At 44.1% G+C, this 16,170-nt stretch overlaps 2 protein-coding genes across 3 annotated transcripts in view; both read left to right on the forward strand.

Moving 5' to 3' along the window:
* The first annotated feature begins 4,445 nt into the window (after positions 1-4,445).
* Positions 4,446-10,057, forward strand: rpsa (ribosomal protein SA). 2 transcript variants are annotated; one of them, XM_061885332.1, is made up of 9 exons: positions 4,591-4,605; positions 7,605-7,695; positions 7,799-7,970; positions 8,046-8,164; positions 8,390-8,635; positions 9,406-9,534; positions 9,612-9,768; positions 9,836-9,868; positions 9,927-10,057. In XM_061885332.1, exons 3-9 carry the CDS (start codon positions 7,838-7,840, stop codon positions 10,019-10,021), a joined length of 912 nt encoding a protein of 303 aa, XP_061741316.1. In that variant the 5' UTR covers positions 4,591-4,605; positions 7,605-7,695; positions 7,799-7,837; the 3' UTR covers positions 10,022-10,057. The 2 variants fall into 2 exon arrangements, with proteins under 2 accessions (XP_061741315.1, XP_061741316.1); XM_061885331.1 differs by lacking the exon at positions 7,605-7,695 and having other exon boundaries at positions 4,446-4,605.
* Positions 10,058-11,029: 972 nt separating this feature from the next.
* ubn2b (ubinuclein 2b) overlaps positions 11,030-16,170 on the forward strand; it is a 102,134-nt gene continuing 96,993 nt past the window's right edge. Inside the window, exon 1 of the mRNA XM_061885328.1 lies at positions 11,030-11,614. Within this exon, the coding sequence (XP_061741312.1) occupies positions 11,300-11,614 (315 nt within the window). The 5' untranslated portion in view covers positions 11,030-11,299. The remainder of the gene's footprint in view (positions 11,615-16,170) is intronic.

Below are 16,170 nucleotides of genomic sequence, written 5' to 3' on the forward strand. Positions count from 1 at the left end.
AGAAGAGGAAATATTCAGCTAACTTTGAAAATAGCTCATTTCGGAGTTCATCAATCCATCCATCCATCCATCATCTTCCGCTTATCCGAGGTCGGGTCGCGGGGGCAACAGCCTAAGCAGGGAAACCCAGACTTCCCTTTCCCCAGCCACTTCGTCTAGCTCTTCCCGGGGGATCCCGAGGCGTTCCCAGGCCAGCCGGGAGACATAGTCTTCCCAACGTGTCCTGGGTCTTCCCCGTGGCCTCCTACCGGTTGGACGTGCCCTAAACACCTCCCTAGGGATGCGTTCGGGTGGCATCCTGACCAGATGCCCGAACCACCTCATCTGGCTCCTCTCGATGTGAAGGAGCAGCGGCTTTACTTTGAGTTCCTCCCGGATGGCAGAGCTTCTCACCCTATCTCTAAGGGAGAGACCCGCCACACGGCGGAGGAAACTCATTTCGGCCGCTTGTACCCGTGATCTTATCCTTTCGGTCATGACCCAAAGCTCATGACCATAGGTGAGGATGGGAACGTAGATCGACCGGTAAATTAAGAGCTTTGCCTTCCGGCTCAGCTCCTTCTTCACCACAACGGATCGGTACAACGTCCGCATTACTGAAGACGCCGCACCGATCCGCCTGTCGATCTCACGATCCACTCTTCCCTCACTCGTGAACAAGACTCCTAGGTACTTGAACTCCTCCACTTGGGGCAGGGTCTCCTCCCCAACCCGGAGATGGCACTGCACCCTTTTCCGGGCGAGAACCATGGACTCGGACTTGGAGGTGCTGATTCTCATTCCGGTCGCTTCACACTCTGCTGCGAACCGATCCAGCGAGAGCTGAAGATCCCGGTCAGATGAAGCCATCAGGACCACATCATCTGCAAAAAGCAGAGACCTAATCCTGTGGTTACCAAACCGGAACCCCTCAACGCCTTGACTGCGCCTAGAAATTCTGTCCATAATAGTTATGAACAGAATCGGTGACAAAGGACAGCCTTGGCGGAGTCCAACCCTAACTGGAAATGTGTTCGACTTACTGCCGGCAATGCAGACCAAGCTCTGGCACTGATCGTACAGGGAACGGACCGCCACAATAAGACAGTCCGATACCCCATACTCTCTGAGCACTCCCCACAGGACTTCCCGAGGGACACGGTCGAATGCCTTCTCCAAGTCCACAAAGCACATGTAGACTGGTTGGGCAAACTCCCATGCACCCTCAAGAACCCTGCCGAGAGTATAGAGCTGGTCCACAGTTCCACGACCAGGACGAAAACCACACTGTTCCTCCTGAATCCGAGGTTCGACTATCTGACGTAGCCTCCTCTCCAGTACACCTGAATAAACCTTACTGGGAAGGCTGAGGACTGTGATCCCACGATAGTTGGAACACACCCTCCGGTCCCCCTTATTAAAGAGAGGAACCACCACCCCGGTCTGCCAATCCAGAGGTACTGCCCCCGATGTCCACGCAATGCTGCAAAGTCTTGTCAACCAAGACAGCCCCACAGCATCCAGAGCCTTAAGAAACTCCGGGCGGATCTCGTCCACCCCTGGGGCCTTGCCACCGAGGAGCTTTTTAACTACCTCAACGACCTCAGCCTCAGAAATAGGAGAGTCCACCACAGATTCCCCAGGCACTGCTTCCTCATAGGAAGACGTGTTGGTGGGATTGAGGAGGTCTTCGAAGTATTCCTTCCACCTATCCACAACATCCGCAGTACAGGTCAGCAGAACACCATCCGCACCATACACGGTGTTGATAGTGCACTGCTTCCCCTTCCTGAGGCGGCGGACGGTGGTCCAGAATCGCTTCGAAGCCGTCCGGAAGTCGTTTTCCATGGCTTCCCCGAACTCTTCCCATGTCCGAGTTTTTGCCTCCGCGACCGCTGAAGCTGCATACCGCTTGGCCTGTCGGTACCTGTCCACTGCCTCCGGAGTCCTATGAGCCAAAAGGACCCGATAGGACTCCTTCTTCAGCTTGACGGCATCCCTCACCGCTGGTGTCCACCAAGGGGTTTTAGGATTGCCGCTCCGACAGGCACCAACTACCTTGCGGCCACAGCTCCGATCTGCCGCCTCGACAATAGAGGTGCGGAACATGGTCCACTCGGACTCAATGTCCAGCACCTCCCTCGTGACATGTTGAAAGTTCTTTCAAGAGTTAAGTCATTATTCTGTGTTTGATTAATTTAGTGCATGAATTTGGAGGTGGGAATTGAAACTTTGTCTGACAGGAGACTCTGCCAGACGATCCCAGCAGACCCTCACAATGCGTTTGGGCCTCCCAGGTCTGTCCGGCATCCTCCCCCACCATCGCAGCCAACTCACCACCAGGTGGTGATCGGTAGAAAGCTCCGCCCCTCTCTTCACCCGAGTGTCCAAAACATGAGGCCGCAAATCCGATGACACAACTACAAAGTCGATCATGGAACTGCGGCCTAGGGTGTCCTGGTGCCAAGTGCACATATGGACACCCTTATGTTTGAACATGGTGTTTGTTATGGACAAACTGTGACGAGCACAAAAGTCCAATAACAAAACACCACGCGGGTTCAGATCCGGGCAGCCATTCTTCCCAATCACGCCTCTCCAGGTTTCACTGTCGTTGCCAACGTGAGCGTTGAAGTCTCCCAGTAGGACAAGGGAATCACCCGGGGGAGCACTTTCCAGTACTCCCTCGAGTGTTCCCAAAAAGGGTGGGTACTCTGAACTGCTGTTTGGTGCATAAGCACAAACAACAGTCAGGACCCGTCCCCCCACCCGAAGGCGGAGGGAGGCTACCCTTTCGTCCACCGGATTGAACTCCAACGTACAGGCTTTGAGCCGGGGGGAAACAAGAATTGCCACCCCAGCCTGTCGCCTCTCACTGCCGGCAACGCCAGAGTGGAAGAGTCCAATCCCTCTCGAGAGAAGTGGTTCCAGAGCCCTTGCTGTGCGTCGAAGTGAGTCCGACTATATCCAGCCGGAATTTCTCAACTTCGCACACTAGCTCAGGCTCTCCCCCCCCCCCCCCCCCCAGTGACGTGACGTTCCACGTCCCAAGAGCTAGCTTCTGTAGCCGAGGATCGGACCGCCAAGTGCCCTGCCTTCGGCTGCCGCCCAGCTCACATTGCACCCGACCTCTATGGCCCCTGCTATGGGTGGTGAGCCCATTGGAGGGGTGACCCACGTTGCCTCTTCGGGCTGTGCCCGGCCGGGCGCCATGGGAACAGGCCCGGCCATCAGGCGCTCGCCATCGTGCCCCACCTCCGGGCCTGGCTCCAGAGGGGGGCCCCGGTGACCCGCGTCCGGGCGAGGGAAATCTGGGTCCATGATTTTTCTTCTTCATAAAGGTCTTCGAGCTGCTCTTTGTCTGATCCCTCACCTAGAACCTGTTTGCCTTGGGAGACCCTACCAGGGGGCTTTATGCCCCCGGACAACATAGCTCCTAGGATCATTGGGACACGCAAACTCCTCTACCACGATAAGGTTGCAGCTCAGAGAGGAACATTTCGGAGTTAAATATATTAAATCTTGCAATAAATTAATTAATGCCATCCATCCATTCATTTTCTACCGCTTATTCCCTTCCGGGGTCGCGGGGGGCGCTGGCGCCTATCTCAGCTACAATCGGGCGGAAGGCGGGGTACACCCTGGACAAGTCGCCACCTCATCGCAGGGCCAACACAGATAGACAGACAACATTCACGCTCACATTCACACACTAGGGCCAATTTAGTGTTGCCAATCAACCTATCCCCAGGTGCATGTCTTTGGAAGTGGGAGGAAGCCGGAGTACCCGGAGGGAACCCACGCATTCACGGGGAGAACATGCAAACTCCACACAGAAAGATCCCGAGCCTGGATTTGAACCCAGGACTGCAGGACCTTCGTATTGTGAGGCAGACGCACTAACCCCTCTGCCACCGTGAAGCCACATTTATATTATGCCTTTATGTTATTAATTACAATCCTAATAAATAAATGAAACCATAATGTAATTATTTAAAATATATATATTATATCTATTTGACTCAAAGACATGATGTATCTCATTATTATTGACTCCATTATATACTGTGTCTTGAATGTGCACATGGGCTGCATTTATGTGGTTTAAATCAAGTAAATGATTAGAGTTTGGGTGACTTATATGTTGACAACATAGTTGTTTTCTTAAATTGATTAAAAGAACACCTAAAAACGTTCCGAGCAGTGCACTAGCTGTTTCACTCCAGGTCCTTAATGATTTTTTGTTTTCTTTTCTTTTTTTGCAAGGTGCAGTTTTTTTGCACCGGAGACATTGGAGTAAATTTCTCAACTTGTAGCCCGGACTTGATGTACATTTTAGGAGCACGTTGACGGGAAGCCCTTATCTTCATCAAATACACTTTCAACACAGCATTGTCTTTATTTGGTCTTTCCGTCTTGGCTGGCTTACTACCGGACGCCGTATGAAAGAGCGGCAAATTCGTATATGTCGCCACCCTTCGGCGAAAAGACAGCACTGCAACACATCCGGTGTAACGAGGCAACCAATCAGCAGCTTAGACTTGTGCTATAAATATAACGTCATTTCCGCCCGTCGGCCTCTTTTTTCCACTGTGTGGTCAGACTTCCATACGGCGTTGTTTCGTGGTGAGTGTTGAAACCGTATTTCTGTCGCAAGTGAACCCTAAAGGCGATAAACGAGTTAGTAAAACGCCGTTATTCGCCATAGCCGCACATAATGCTTCTCTGAATGACACATGTGGCTTTTAAATCGTCTTGAAACGCCCGGGCACCTCATGCTAACATTCGAAGCTAACTTGCTACCTGTGACACGCGCTCGCGCCATACTTGTACTGCCATCCACTCCCTGTATTCTTATAATTGTAGTATACTTGAGGTTTACGATTAAACTAAAATACACAATTCTTAATTAGCAGGCATGTAATACAAATGAGCGAATTCTGGTGTTTCAAGTTTGCGAAGTTTCAAAACATTTTCGCGCTCGCGCCGTCCTCAACCATTAATTGATCGTGGACCACGACTCAAACAGTTCAAAAACGTAATCGGGTTTTTACCTGGCAATATGTACTGTGCAATCTACTAAGATTCAATCAAATTAAAAAACATCCTCCACTCAATGTAATGCACGCTTGCCAACCTTCCCGATTTTTCCTTGTGACTCCCGAATTTCAGTGCCCCTCCCAAAAATCTCTAGGGTCAACTACTCTCCCAAATTTCTCCTAATTTCCACTATGATGACCATTTTGGGGGTGTGCCATAAAGGCATTATCTTTAGCCTCCTCTCTCACTGTCGCTTTTCCTCTATACAAACTGGTGTCTGCTCAGTCTCATACTATATACGGCTTTTGCAGACACCAATAAGTGAAAGCAATGCATACTTGGTCAACAGCCATACAGGTCACACTGAGGTTGGCCGTATAAAAAACTTATTTATAAATATGCGCCACACTGTGAACCCACACCAAACAAGAATGACAAACACATTTCAGGAGAACCTCTGCACTGTAACAACATACACACAACAGAACAAATACCCAGAACTCTTTACAGCATTACGTCAATATACACTCCCCTTATCACCAAACCCCGCCGCACCCCCCATTTCCCGAAATTTGAGGTCTCAAGGTTGGCAAGTATGTGAAGTTAACATTTTCGCGCTCGCGCCGTCCTCTACCATGAATTAACATGGACCCTGACTTAAACAACTTTAATAACTTATTTGGGTGTTACCTTTTTGTGGTCAATTGTACGGAATATGTACTGTACTGTGCAATCTACCATTTCTCAATCAAAACACCCTCCATTCATTGTAATGTCTTCTTACATGACAATTTCATGCATGGTACACTCTTTAATTTCCAAATGAAGTTTAAAACGGTAACCTTTTTGTGCGTTTTTAACATGTTCGTTCTTCCACAGTTCTTCATGCCTCAAGTATTTCGAAGAAGCTGTTTGATCATACTTGTTCTGAGCTTTAACAATTAAAGTTTATTAATAGCCTTAAATCACTAGTGTTTCTAAGGGTATTGATAGCCCTAAATCATAAGTGTCTCTAAGGGATGCACAAGCCACTACATCCTCGACTCAAGTCCCACATCAGGGCAAGAAAAAAAACTCAACCCAATGGGATGCAATGAGAACTTGGAGGGGGGTGTCCCCCCCTCCCCTCTTGGCGACCGGTGCAATAGATGTCGAGTGGATCTAGTTAATAGTGAGAGTCCAGTCCATAGTAAGGCCAGCAGGGGATCATCTTGAGAGGAGACAAGTCAGCAGCGCAGAGATGTCAACTGATGCACAGAGTGGTCCTTCCTGGGTCCCGACTTTGACAGCTAGCGCGTCATCTGGTCACCTAATGACCTTTTCACGCAGGAGAGGGGGGCAGAGAAGAAAAGAAATGACAGATCAACTGGTCTAAAAGGGGGGGTCTGTTTAAAGGCTAGTGTATACAAATGAGTTTTGAGATGGGACTTAAATGCTTCTACTGAGGTAGCATCTCTGTTATTGATAGAACTTTGCAGAGCACTGGAGCCCGAATAAAAAACGCTTTATAGTCCGCAGACATTTTTGGGCTCTGGGAATCACTAGCTGTTTATAATAGATTAATCACCATCTCGTTGCCATTTGTTAATATTTTAAATAAATGGCATGTGACATGTTGCTTATAGGCAGTCGTGTAAATTGGCGCTACATGGATAGACTTATCACCAACTTGCCCAATGGAAATTGGTGACTATCACAATAGATCACCTATGATAAGAACATTTAACTCAGTGGAAAAAAAACAATTCAATAAACCATAACTATTAAGGGATTTGCGTTTTTTGACTTTGATTCAAATGTATAGTTGCCAATGTGAATGAGGGATGACATTTTAAAAAGGAAGGATCTATTTTTTAGGTTGAAATAAGAGAAAACCTTTTCTGCTCCCATCAGTATTTAAAACATACATCAACCATTTAACAGATGTACCTGCTACTTCTGATATTGTTTTCTAACTTGAAATAACACAATACTAATATAAAAAATAAAGTACGACCAACATGTCTTCAGGTTGAATGAACAGCACGTTCACTTGCTTCTTTGACTGGTTTTATTTACATATAAATGATACAAATTAGGTGGAACCAAATTATCAGCTTAAATTAGCAAAGGTTTTACCTGATACTCAATTTAAACTGCTACAAGAGCAGAGGGAGGTCACCAAAAATTTTAAAAGCCATAGCTGTAGGCCAAGACATGACCCTATAAAGATGGAATGGAAGTGAAAGTGAGACAAGTTTCAGCGATTCACAGACTTCCTGAGGCGGAAAATTGAAAGCAGTGTAATAAATGAAGTTGGATAAGTGAAATGTGGCCACTTTTTCTTGTCATAAAAAAACTGACTTTTTCAATAATATTAATTGACTATGTTCAAGAAGTTGGTCATTTGCCATAACTTCCACTTTTGTCACTTACGCTGTGTTCTTTGTGGCTTGTTGTGACCTTGCTCAGCCACCGTAGCTATCCGCCATTTTGTTTTAGGGACTGATGGTGATGACGGCCCGACAGACTTGAACAAGGTTTAATCTTCTTATAAGGTGTTAAACTTCAGTCTGCCATTCTTTAATCCAGTGTTTTCCTCCTAGTATCATTGATTTTCTCTTTAAATTGATGTTGGATCCATACCAATCAACTTGCTGCGTGCAGATCGATGGAAAACTTAAAGCATAAAAATAGGTGCACACCTAAGAACTTTAAAAAAAAAAAGCAATTATTTTAACTTTATTATTTTCAAATTAACTTAGCCATTCTTTCATTTAAGTCTTGTCTTTTTTTCCAGCTCTCCCATCTCACTCGTAACGCAGGGAAGGCGGTCACGATGTCCGGAGGTCTGGATGTCCTTCAAATGAAGGAGGAGGATGTGCTGAAGTTTCTGGCTGCAGGAACCCACCTGGGAGGAACCAACTTGGACTTCCAGGTAGAGCAATATGTCTACAAGAGAAAAAGTGATGGTAAGTTTAGATTCAGATTAGCAGCCAAATTACACTCTTGCTTGGAATTAATCCTTTTTTTCCCCTGTCCATCAGGTGTGTACATCATTAACCTGAAGAAGACCTGGGAGAAGCTTCTGCTAGCAGCAAGGGCCATAGTTGCAATTGAAAACCCTGCTGATGTGTGTGTCATCTCCTCTAGGAACACTGGACAGGTGAGTTGCACTGATTCAAATCTTTCATATGACGATGCACTCTATTAAAACTGGGCACCCATGTGGGTGTTCTGGTGTCGGAAGTGTGCAAGAGCAATTACGGACGGGTTTTCGCTAACACCAGTAGGACTTGACGTCCCATGACTGGAGTTTGATAGTAGCCTGAGCCACAGTGTAAACCATTTAAAATGAAAGATCAGTGGAATCAATACTCGTGTCCTCTAGAGAGCAGTGTTGAAGTTTGCTTCCGCCACGGGTTCTACCACCTTCCATGGACGTTTCACCCCGGGTACATTCACCAATCAAATCCAAGCTGCTTTCAGAGAGCCCCGCCTCCTGATTGTGACAGATCCCCGCGCTGACCATCAGCCCCTGACTGAAGCTTCTTATGTCAACATCCCCACAATTGCCTTGTGCAACACTGACTCTCCACTTCGATACGTGGACATTGCCATCCCCTGCAACAACAAGGTGGGCACATATGGAAGTAGAATTGTTTCACACATGTGTGTGATAATAAATATTAATATACAAATGTGATATACAGATCATTTGTATAAACACATTTATAAATATATTTAACATTTGAAATTATATACAAATGTAGAAATATAAAAATTTGACCAAGAATTTCTATAAATATAAGACCGTGCTAGCTGCTTATATTGTATCACTGCAGTTTAATGACCTTTTCTTGATCTCTTATCAGTGCAATGTTTGTCAAATCATCCCAAAAGTCATGACGTTATATGACCCTAGTGTGCCTCTGATTAGCTCACCATTGTCTGACCATGTCTGTGACCCAGACTGCTCTGGCTGCAGTGCCCTCTGCTGGTTGTTCAGGGGAGTGTTTAGGTCATATTTATTTGCATCTGGTTTGTGGTAAGAATGTTTCATTGACATAAAAGCAAAAAAGCGATCCACGTATGCAAAATCAAGTATTTATATTCAAATCTCAAAAGTATTTACAAATACATGTTTTATTATACTAATTCTTGATTTATTTGTTTGTCACATTTTTATATTAAATTTCTTTGTATATTTTCAAATGTCAAATATATTTACAAATGAGTTTTATTTACAGTTTATTTGTATATCACATTTGTATATTAATATATTCATATGTATTATCATCATATTGATATATACATGTATACAAGTTGATGTGAGACAATTCTACTTCAAAAGGCACACGCCACATCGTAATGGCAAGTATAATCTCCTCCAATAACCCTGTGTAGGGTCATCACTCTGTGGGTCTGATGTGGTGGATGTTGGCCCGGGAAGTTCTTCGCATGAGAGGCACCATTTCCAGAGAACACCCCTGGGAAGTCATGCCTGATCTGTACTTCTACAGAGACCCTGAAGAGGTAAAACTATACCCATGTTCAGCACCTTTTATTTTAAAAGATGGCTGAACCCCAAAACACTTGTTTTGAACATGTAGATTGAGAAGGAGGAACAGGCTGCAGCCGAAAAGGCTGTTGGAAAGGAGTTCCAGGGTGAATGGACGGCCCCTGCAGCAGAGTTTGCCCAGCCTGAGGTTGCTGATTGGTCTGAGGGTGTTGCTGTGCCATCTGTGCCCATTCAGCAGTTCCCTGCAGGTAAATATCACCAACTTGCACTTTTCAGTATTGCCAATCTAGTGTTGATTTATCTGTTTTTCCTCAGGCACTCCAGCTGTAAAGCCAGAAGGCTTCACGGGTAAGATGTCTATTCACATAAAATTTGATATTGTTTGCTAACAAAGTTTCCCTTCCAGAGGACTGGAGCAATCAGCCTGCCACAGAGGACTGGTCCACTGCTCCCACTGCCCAGGCCTCCGACTGGGGCGGTGCCACTTCCGACTGGTCTTAAATGCTTACTGGCACAAAATAAAAGTTTCAAACACCACTTTTGGAATAGTCTTTTCTGATATTTTGCAACTATTCTCTAAATCAAACTGAACTGTAAGATTGGATGAGCAGAATTAGATTTAACATTTGTCAATTCTATAGTGATGTCAAAATCAACATTTTGCACAGGCTCAAAATCACTATACCATGAAGTTGCTCTAACTTCCTGGTGACGCTGGACTAGAAATATGCCACATGTTAGCAAAATGCATTTCACCACCTTTTGGATATTTTGACCGATTGTACTAGTAAGCAATTATACTCCTGTGTAAGTTCAAGGTACACATTTAGTATATGAAGGCTAATGTGCAATATTTACAGCTTTGATCTCTAAATGGTTTACTAGACAATACATTCTAATAAAGTGCAAGAAACATACTAAAAGATGGCTATAGGTCTGGTTTAAGTTAAAGTGTGGCCCACAGAATATTTGATGTTACATGTATGAGTTCAACCTACAATCCAAACTTAATGTTTTTAGTGATTTGCTTTCCCCCCCAAAAAATAAAATATCAAAATGGCCCCTGCTTGTTTATAGTATGTGGCCTCGGGAACATTATGGACACCCGTGTTATGAGTAGATGTTAAATGATAGTGCAATTAATATACAACAATGAGTAGCTATACATATACTAATTTTCACACTTTGAAAGGACTATCCTCTTATCTAAACTGGAGTAAATTGACCAAAAAATGTTATATAGTCAAACGCTAACTTGTATGTAGGCAGTTGTTTGCAAAAAGAAGAAGCGGTGACGTAAATGCAGGCTGCCTACGATAATGATTGTTTTAGAGCATTGTCGATTATTCGAGCCTTTGTTGAGTCCAGCCTCCCGCCTGGGCACAACAATCATCTCCACATTCGCGCTCGACAGCCAAGTGGGCGTGTCCTACAGAGCTTCCGCCGCTGCCATTGGACGAATAGTGTTTCTTTCCTCCCCGACTTCCGCTTTCTTTCCATACGCACGCCCAACCACGGAATGATGATAATAATGATCAAGATGGCTACTACAGAAGCCTTTCTGTAGCTAAGTACCAATTTCATGAAATCACTCCAAACTGGTTTCTAACTATTAAAGTCCCTCGTAGGCGACGAGGACTGCGCCCGGCATAGTACTATATGGATTAATGACGGGTTAAGAAGAAATAGCAGTCATTGTGTCGCCTGTCGCGGCTATTGAGGAAGCTAGCTAGCTAGCTGTAAACTCCACCTTTAGCTTTCTTGGCCGCCTTGGAACAAATGGCAGAACCGAGGAAAGTTCCCTTCGTCACCATATCGTCGTTCACCACGTCCGCTCCGACCACCCCGGAGCTGGGCAAGAAACGCCGCCGCGAAGATGAAGCCGTGACTTTGCGGAGAGACGGTGGAAGTGTGGCCGGGTCAGGAGGTGATGGAGGACCGTTCGGCAACAGCAAGGCAGATGTCGCCGAGCCCGGCGGGGAAAGCAAACCCACCGTCCGCCTCGACCTCTCTCTCTCCGAGCCGAGTGAGCGGGGTTCCGCCGAGTTCAACTACACCGAGCTGGTGGTCACGACTCCCCCACGTCCTTCTCAGGTGAGGGAAGTCTCCACGATGTGAGCAGGAGGGGCCTCGCCCGGCTGGGGAGGCCAAATGTTGGGCATGTGCTTGTTGTGAAATGGGGAGCTGCTCCATCTACAGTACATCTCTTATAGCAGTATAATTGTTGTTGTTGTTACAAGTTTATGTCGAATATGCATGCTGTTATAATATTTGACATACATATTTTTCCTATTTCTCGTTATAACTTGTCTAAAAAGAAGTAGGAAAAAGCCGATCTTTTTAAATTCTAGGGCTGGGCGATTTGACTGAAAACTACCACGGTATAAGTTTTTTTTTTCTTGGTCGATATCGATCATATTGATATTTTTATGACTTATGAAAAATAACAGTCCGGGCAAAAACATAGTAAAAATTTCATTTGAAATTTACCCTTCCTCTGATTATAACCCTCTCACCTATAAATTAATAACACTTGATCAATGTAAACACACTTCTCAGGGATGGGAATTTTCCGCAGATCCGCAGAATTCCGCCGATATTGGCGCCGCCAGGGTCATTTATATAATATAATGCCAATGTTTGATGGTACCAGATTGCCTAGCTCTACTATCAGCTGACGACATCAACCAATGACATTGCCCGTTATTGGAGTCTGCACGCGTCGTTTGCCGACAATATCTAGTCCCCGATCCTCAATTATTGTGAGTGTTTCTGAACTCGTATTCTGTTTATATTGGTTGTGTTTATCGGCGTCTAATCTGGAGAAAAAAACACAGTAGCTCTCAATTAACACATTTCTTTATTGACAAAACAGTTTCAGACATGGTTAAGCTTATTCAAGACAGGAATGCTTCATTAGCGAAATATATCGATAAGGGCGCGAGAAACAAGTGGAACTGGGCATGGCTCGATATATCTATCAAACTGAAGGTGAAGATTAACAATATCGTAGAAGTAGACGAACTGATCAGCGATTTAATTGCAAAGTGCGATGAACCTGCAATATAAGCTCAGTGCTTATATTGCAAGGACATGCTGAACTATGGATCTCGGGGAAAGGTGGCACTCTTTGTCCACGCGAAATTGGCAAGACATCTAAGTAAAGTGAGTTTACGGAGAACTAATTTTTCACTGGGATCTGCCTTCAAGCTGAAGTCAAACGTCGTCACAAATGCAGCCTCAAATCAATTATCGAAGCCCCCCCCCTCTGACTCGGCTCCTCTCACACCAATCTACGACAGACGAGTCCATTCAGAGGTACAATACACAATCTAATGTATTTAAAAAAAATTATATTTTGAATCCTGGTTAATTTATTTGTAGGCCTATTTTTGTCTATAATCCAAAAGTTTGCAAAAATTGATATATGTCTAAACTTGTATACATAAATTTTCATCACATTTTTATGAAAATATTTGCTAATAAATGAGAAATTTTGGTCAGGAGAATATTGTTAGATTTTGACTCAAAATAGCAGGAAATGCATCCTAAGCTAACATAGATTTAAAAAAATTTCTGGGGGGGTATGCCCCCAGACCCCCCTAGCAGGCGAGTGCACTATGTGTACTCAGGTGTGGCCGCTGTCCAGCCTTCCGCAAAGCGGTGTTTTACGATTAAAACATTTTCAGCTGGTTTTGTGAATTTTCATTCCCATACCATAACCTCTTTAAATTAAACTGCAAAATGTAGGACTGTGTAAGAAATGCTTAATAAAGTGTAACGAAATAATGCAAAATGTGAAAATGTAAACACAGAATCCTGAGAAGTAAATTTTTTTGCTGGTTTGCTGCCAGGAATTTTTTAGGTCTGTGTAACATTTCATTTGATCTGTTATTTAAGTATAAACATGAATTTGTGTCATGCAGTAATTATTATATCAATATTATTGGGTCAAATTATTATTTTAGCACATTTGTCATATTTTGTAGTTGTTTTATTTATTAAATATAACAAATATATAGTTCCTCATTGTTTCCGTAAAAAAAGACAAGGGTTGGGAAAAAAAAGATGAGCATGGCGTTTGGATAAAAATCTGAAAAACTACCTTACTGTCGAGGTGACTTTTGCTGTTTTATCGACAATTTGTTGGCTCTCTGCAGCTCACATTTTTACTTTCCATTCTCACTCCATGCAAATGGTAAATGGGTCATACTTGTAGGGTGCTTTTCTACCTTCAAGGTACTCAAAGCGTTTTGACTCTATTTCCACATTAACCCATACATTCACACACTGATGGCATGAGCTGCCCTGCAAGGCCCTAACCACGACCAATCAGGAGCAAAGGTGAAGTGTGACATACGTGACAAGGTTAGTAGAAGAGATTGAACCAGGAACCCTCAGATTGCTGGCAGGGCCACCCACTCTCCCAACTGCGCCACGACGTCCCCGAATACCGGTAATCATCAGCGAGACAACATGATGGTGCTTATTATTAAAAGTGCTAAACTTCAAATAACATTCGTCGTTCACAAATCCAATGTTTTCTCTATTGTAGTATCGATAAAATTGATCGATTCGCTTTTAAAACGATCTTGGATCAATGCCTATCTGCCATAAGGTAAACTTAATCAGCACAGATCGATATACCTGAAATTCAGGAATATAAATCGATGTATCGCTATATTGATCAATCGTTAAGCCCTTATGTGCCACACAATCTTACGTGTCCGCAGAACTAAGTGGACATAATAAAAAATGTCTACGCGCCATGCGCAATTCAAAATGACACCCATCTAAATCCACTACAAAGCATTATGGGTAATAGGCAAAACACTCTCCACATCTCCCTTTATTTGGAGCATTTTATCTGTTTGATATTTCTGATTTATTACAAAACATTAAAGAGGTATTCAGGAAAGTAAACAAGGTAGAAATCAAACTTTCACATATTCTAAATGTTTGAGGTTTGATATTTTATATTGTAGCGTTGTCACAGTCTAATGTGTGGGCGGGGGTTGTTACTAACAGTTAAATGTCATGTTTTGTTGTTAGCTATCGCTTGCTTTAATCGATGCCTTAGGAAAATGAAGTGTCTCTGATCATATCCTGATTAAATCTTTTTTATACGTACAAATGACCGTAGTTACGTTATGATCCTCTCTCTGCTGCTTAGCATGTTAATGCATTTTTGTGTCTGACATGATGTCTTTTGTGTTTGTATGACAGTGGACTGGCGATTTCTCCCAAAAATTGGGCTTTATTGCAGGCTGTACTGTATTTTTGCATGTTTGGTAAACTTCCTTCTTTAATTTGGTATTAAATTGATATTCAGACATAACATTGGGATCGCCGATCACGTGTGAAAACAGCTGCGTAAACTTTATCAGCACTCACAGTTCAGCACACTGATTTGGAATAAAAAATAAGAAAAACAGTTTTTTATTAATATTTTAACAAGGCTACTGTAACTTTCTGTTTACAGTTCTGATCGTAATATAGTGATTTAGCCATTTAATTCATTTAAATAGGATGGACTTTTCTAGAACCATCCACTTACAGATTTACAGATCAATAGATAATAGGAGTGTGAATCTTTGGTTACCTAACGATTCAATCCAATTCCGAGTCCTGGGTTGACGATTTGATTTAGAATCGATTATTGATTCAACACGGTTGTCGATTCAAACCAATTCTCGTAATGTATTATTTGTAATAATTATTATAGTGACACTTTTTCAAAACAGGTTCCAGTTAAGAAAAGCTCCTTCTGGTTGCAGGAGGATGACCTAAAACATACCTTTAAAAAATTGACTGTACAAAAAAAAAGTAAATTGTTTTTTATAAATGTTTGAAAGTTATGAATCGATTTTGAATAGTGATGTGTAAGAATCGTGATTTGGATGTTAATGGATATTTTTTGTCTTTTTTAGTCACTTTTGCAACTAAATATAGGGTGTGCGAGTATTCGAAAAAAAGTAGCACATTTGTGAATACAGATTTTAATCCTATATTTAACAATTTGAGGTTGGCGAGGTTTGTTAAAGGCAGCAGTCGGGAAGGAGAAGTGGGTGGAGGCGGGAGCACACGCGAGACTGACATTAGACAATTTCTGGAAAACATGAAGAAACATAATTGCTGAAAAGCAGAACAAACATTCATTGAAAAATAAACCTTGTTGAACTTGGAAAAAGCCTGTCATGTCAGTCCTTGGTAGTCCGGAGAACCCAGAAGCAGCAGACTTCCACAATTTGGTGCCCAACCTGGCTGGACCACCGGAGGTGGGGGAGGACGACCCCCTGACGGCTCTCACGGGTGTGCTCGCTAAGGTGGCAGCGAGCAGCCGCCAACAGCTCGAGGTGGCCCGCCAACAGTGCTAGGTCCTGCAGGCGTTGGCGGACCAGATGGGCGGGGCACGGCCAATACCAACGGCCGTCACCATTCATAGCATGGGGGAGGAAGAAGAACCCCATGCCTTTTTTGACATTTTTGCGGCCACGGCGAGAGCATGTGCATGGCCGGAGGAGGAGTAGGACGTGCGGCTCTTGCCGCTCCTGATGGGGGAGGCAGAGCGCACGGCGCTCAGCTTGCCGGCGGCGCCCAGAGTGCGCTTCGCAGACCTTAGGAAGGCGGTGCTGGACTGGAAGGGAGGC

This window comes from Nerophis ophidion, linkage group LG23, assembly GCF_033978795.1.
Source record: "Nerophis ophidion isolate RoL-2023_Sa linkage group LG23, RoL_Noph_v1.0, whole genome shotgun sequence".
In the NCBI taxonomy this organism is placed as follows: Eukaryota; Metazoa; Chordata; class Actinopteri; order Syngnathiformes; family Syngnathidae; genus Nerophis; species Nerophis ophidion.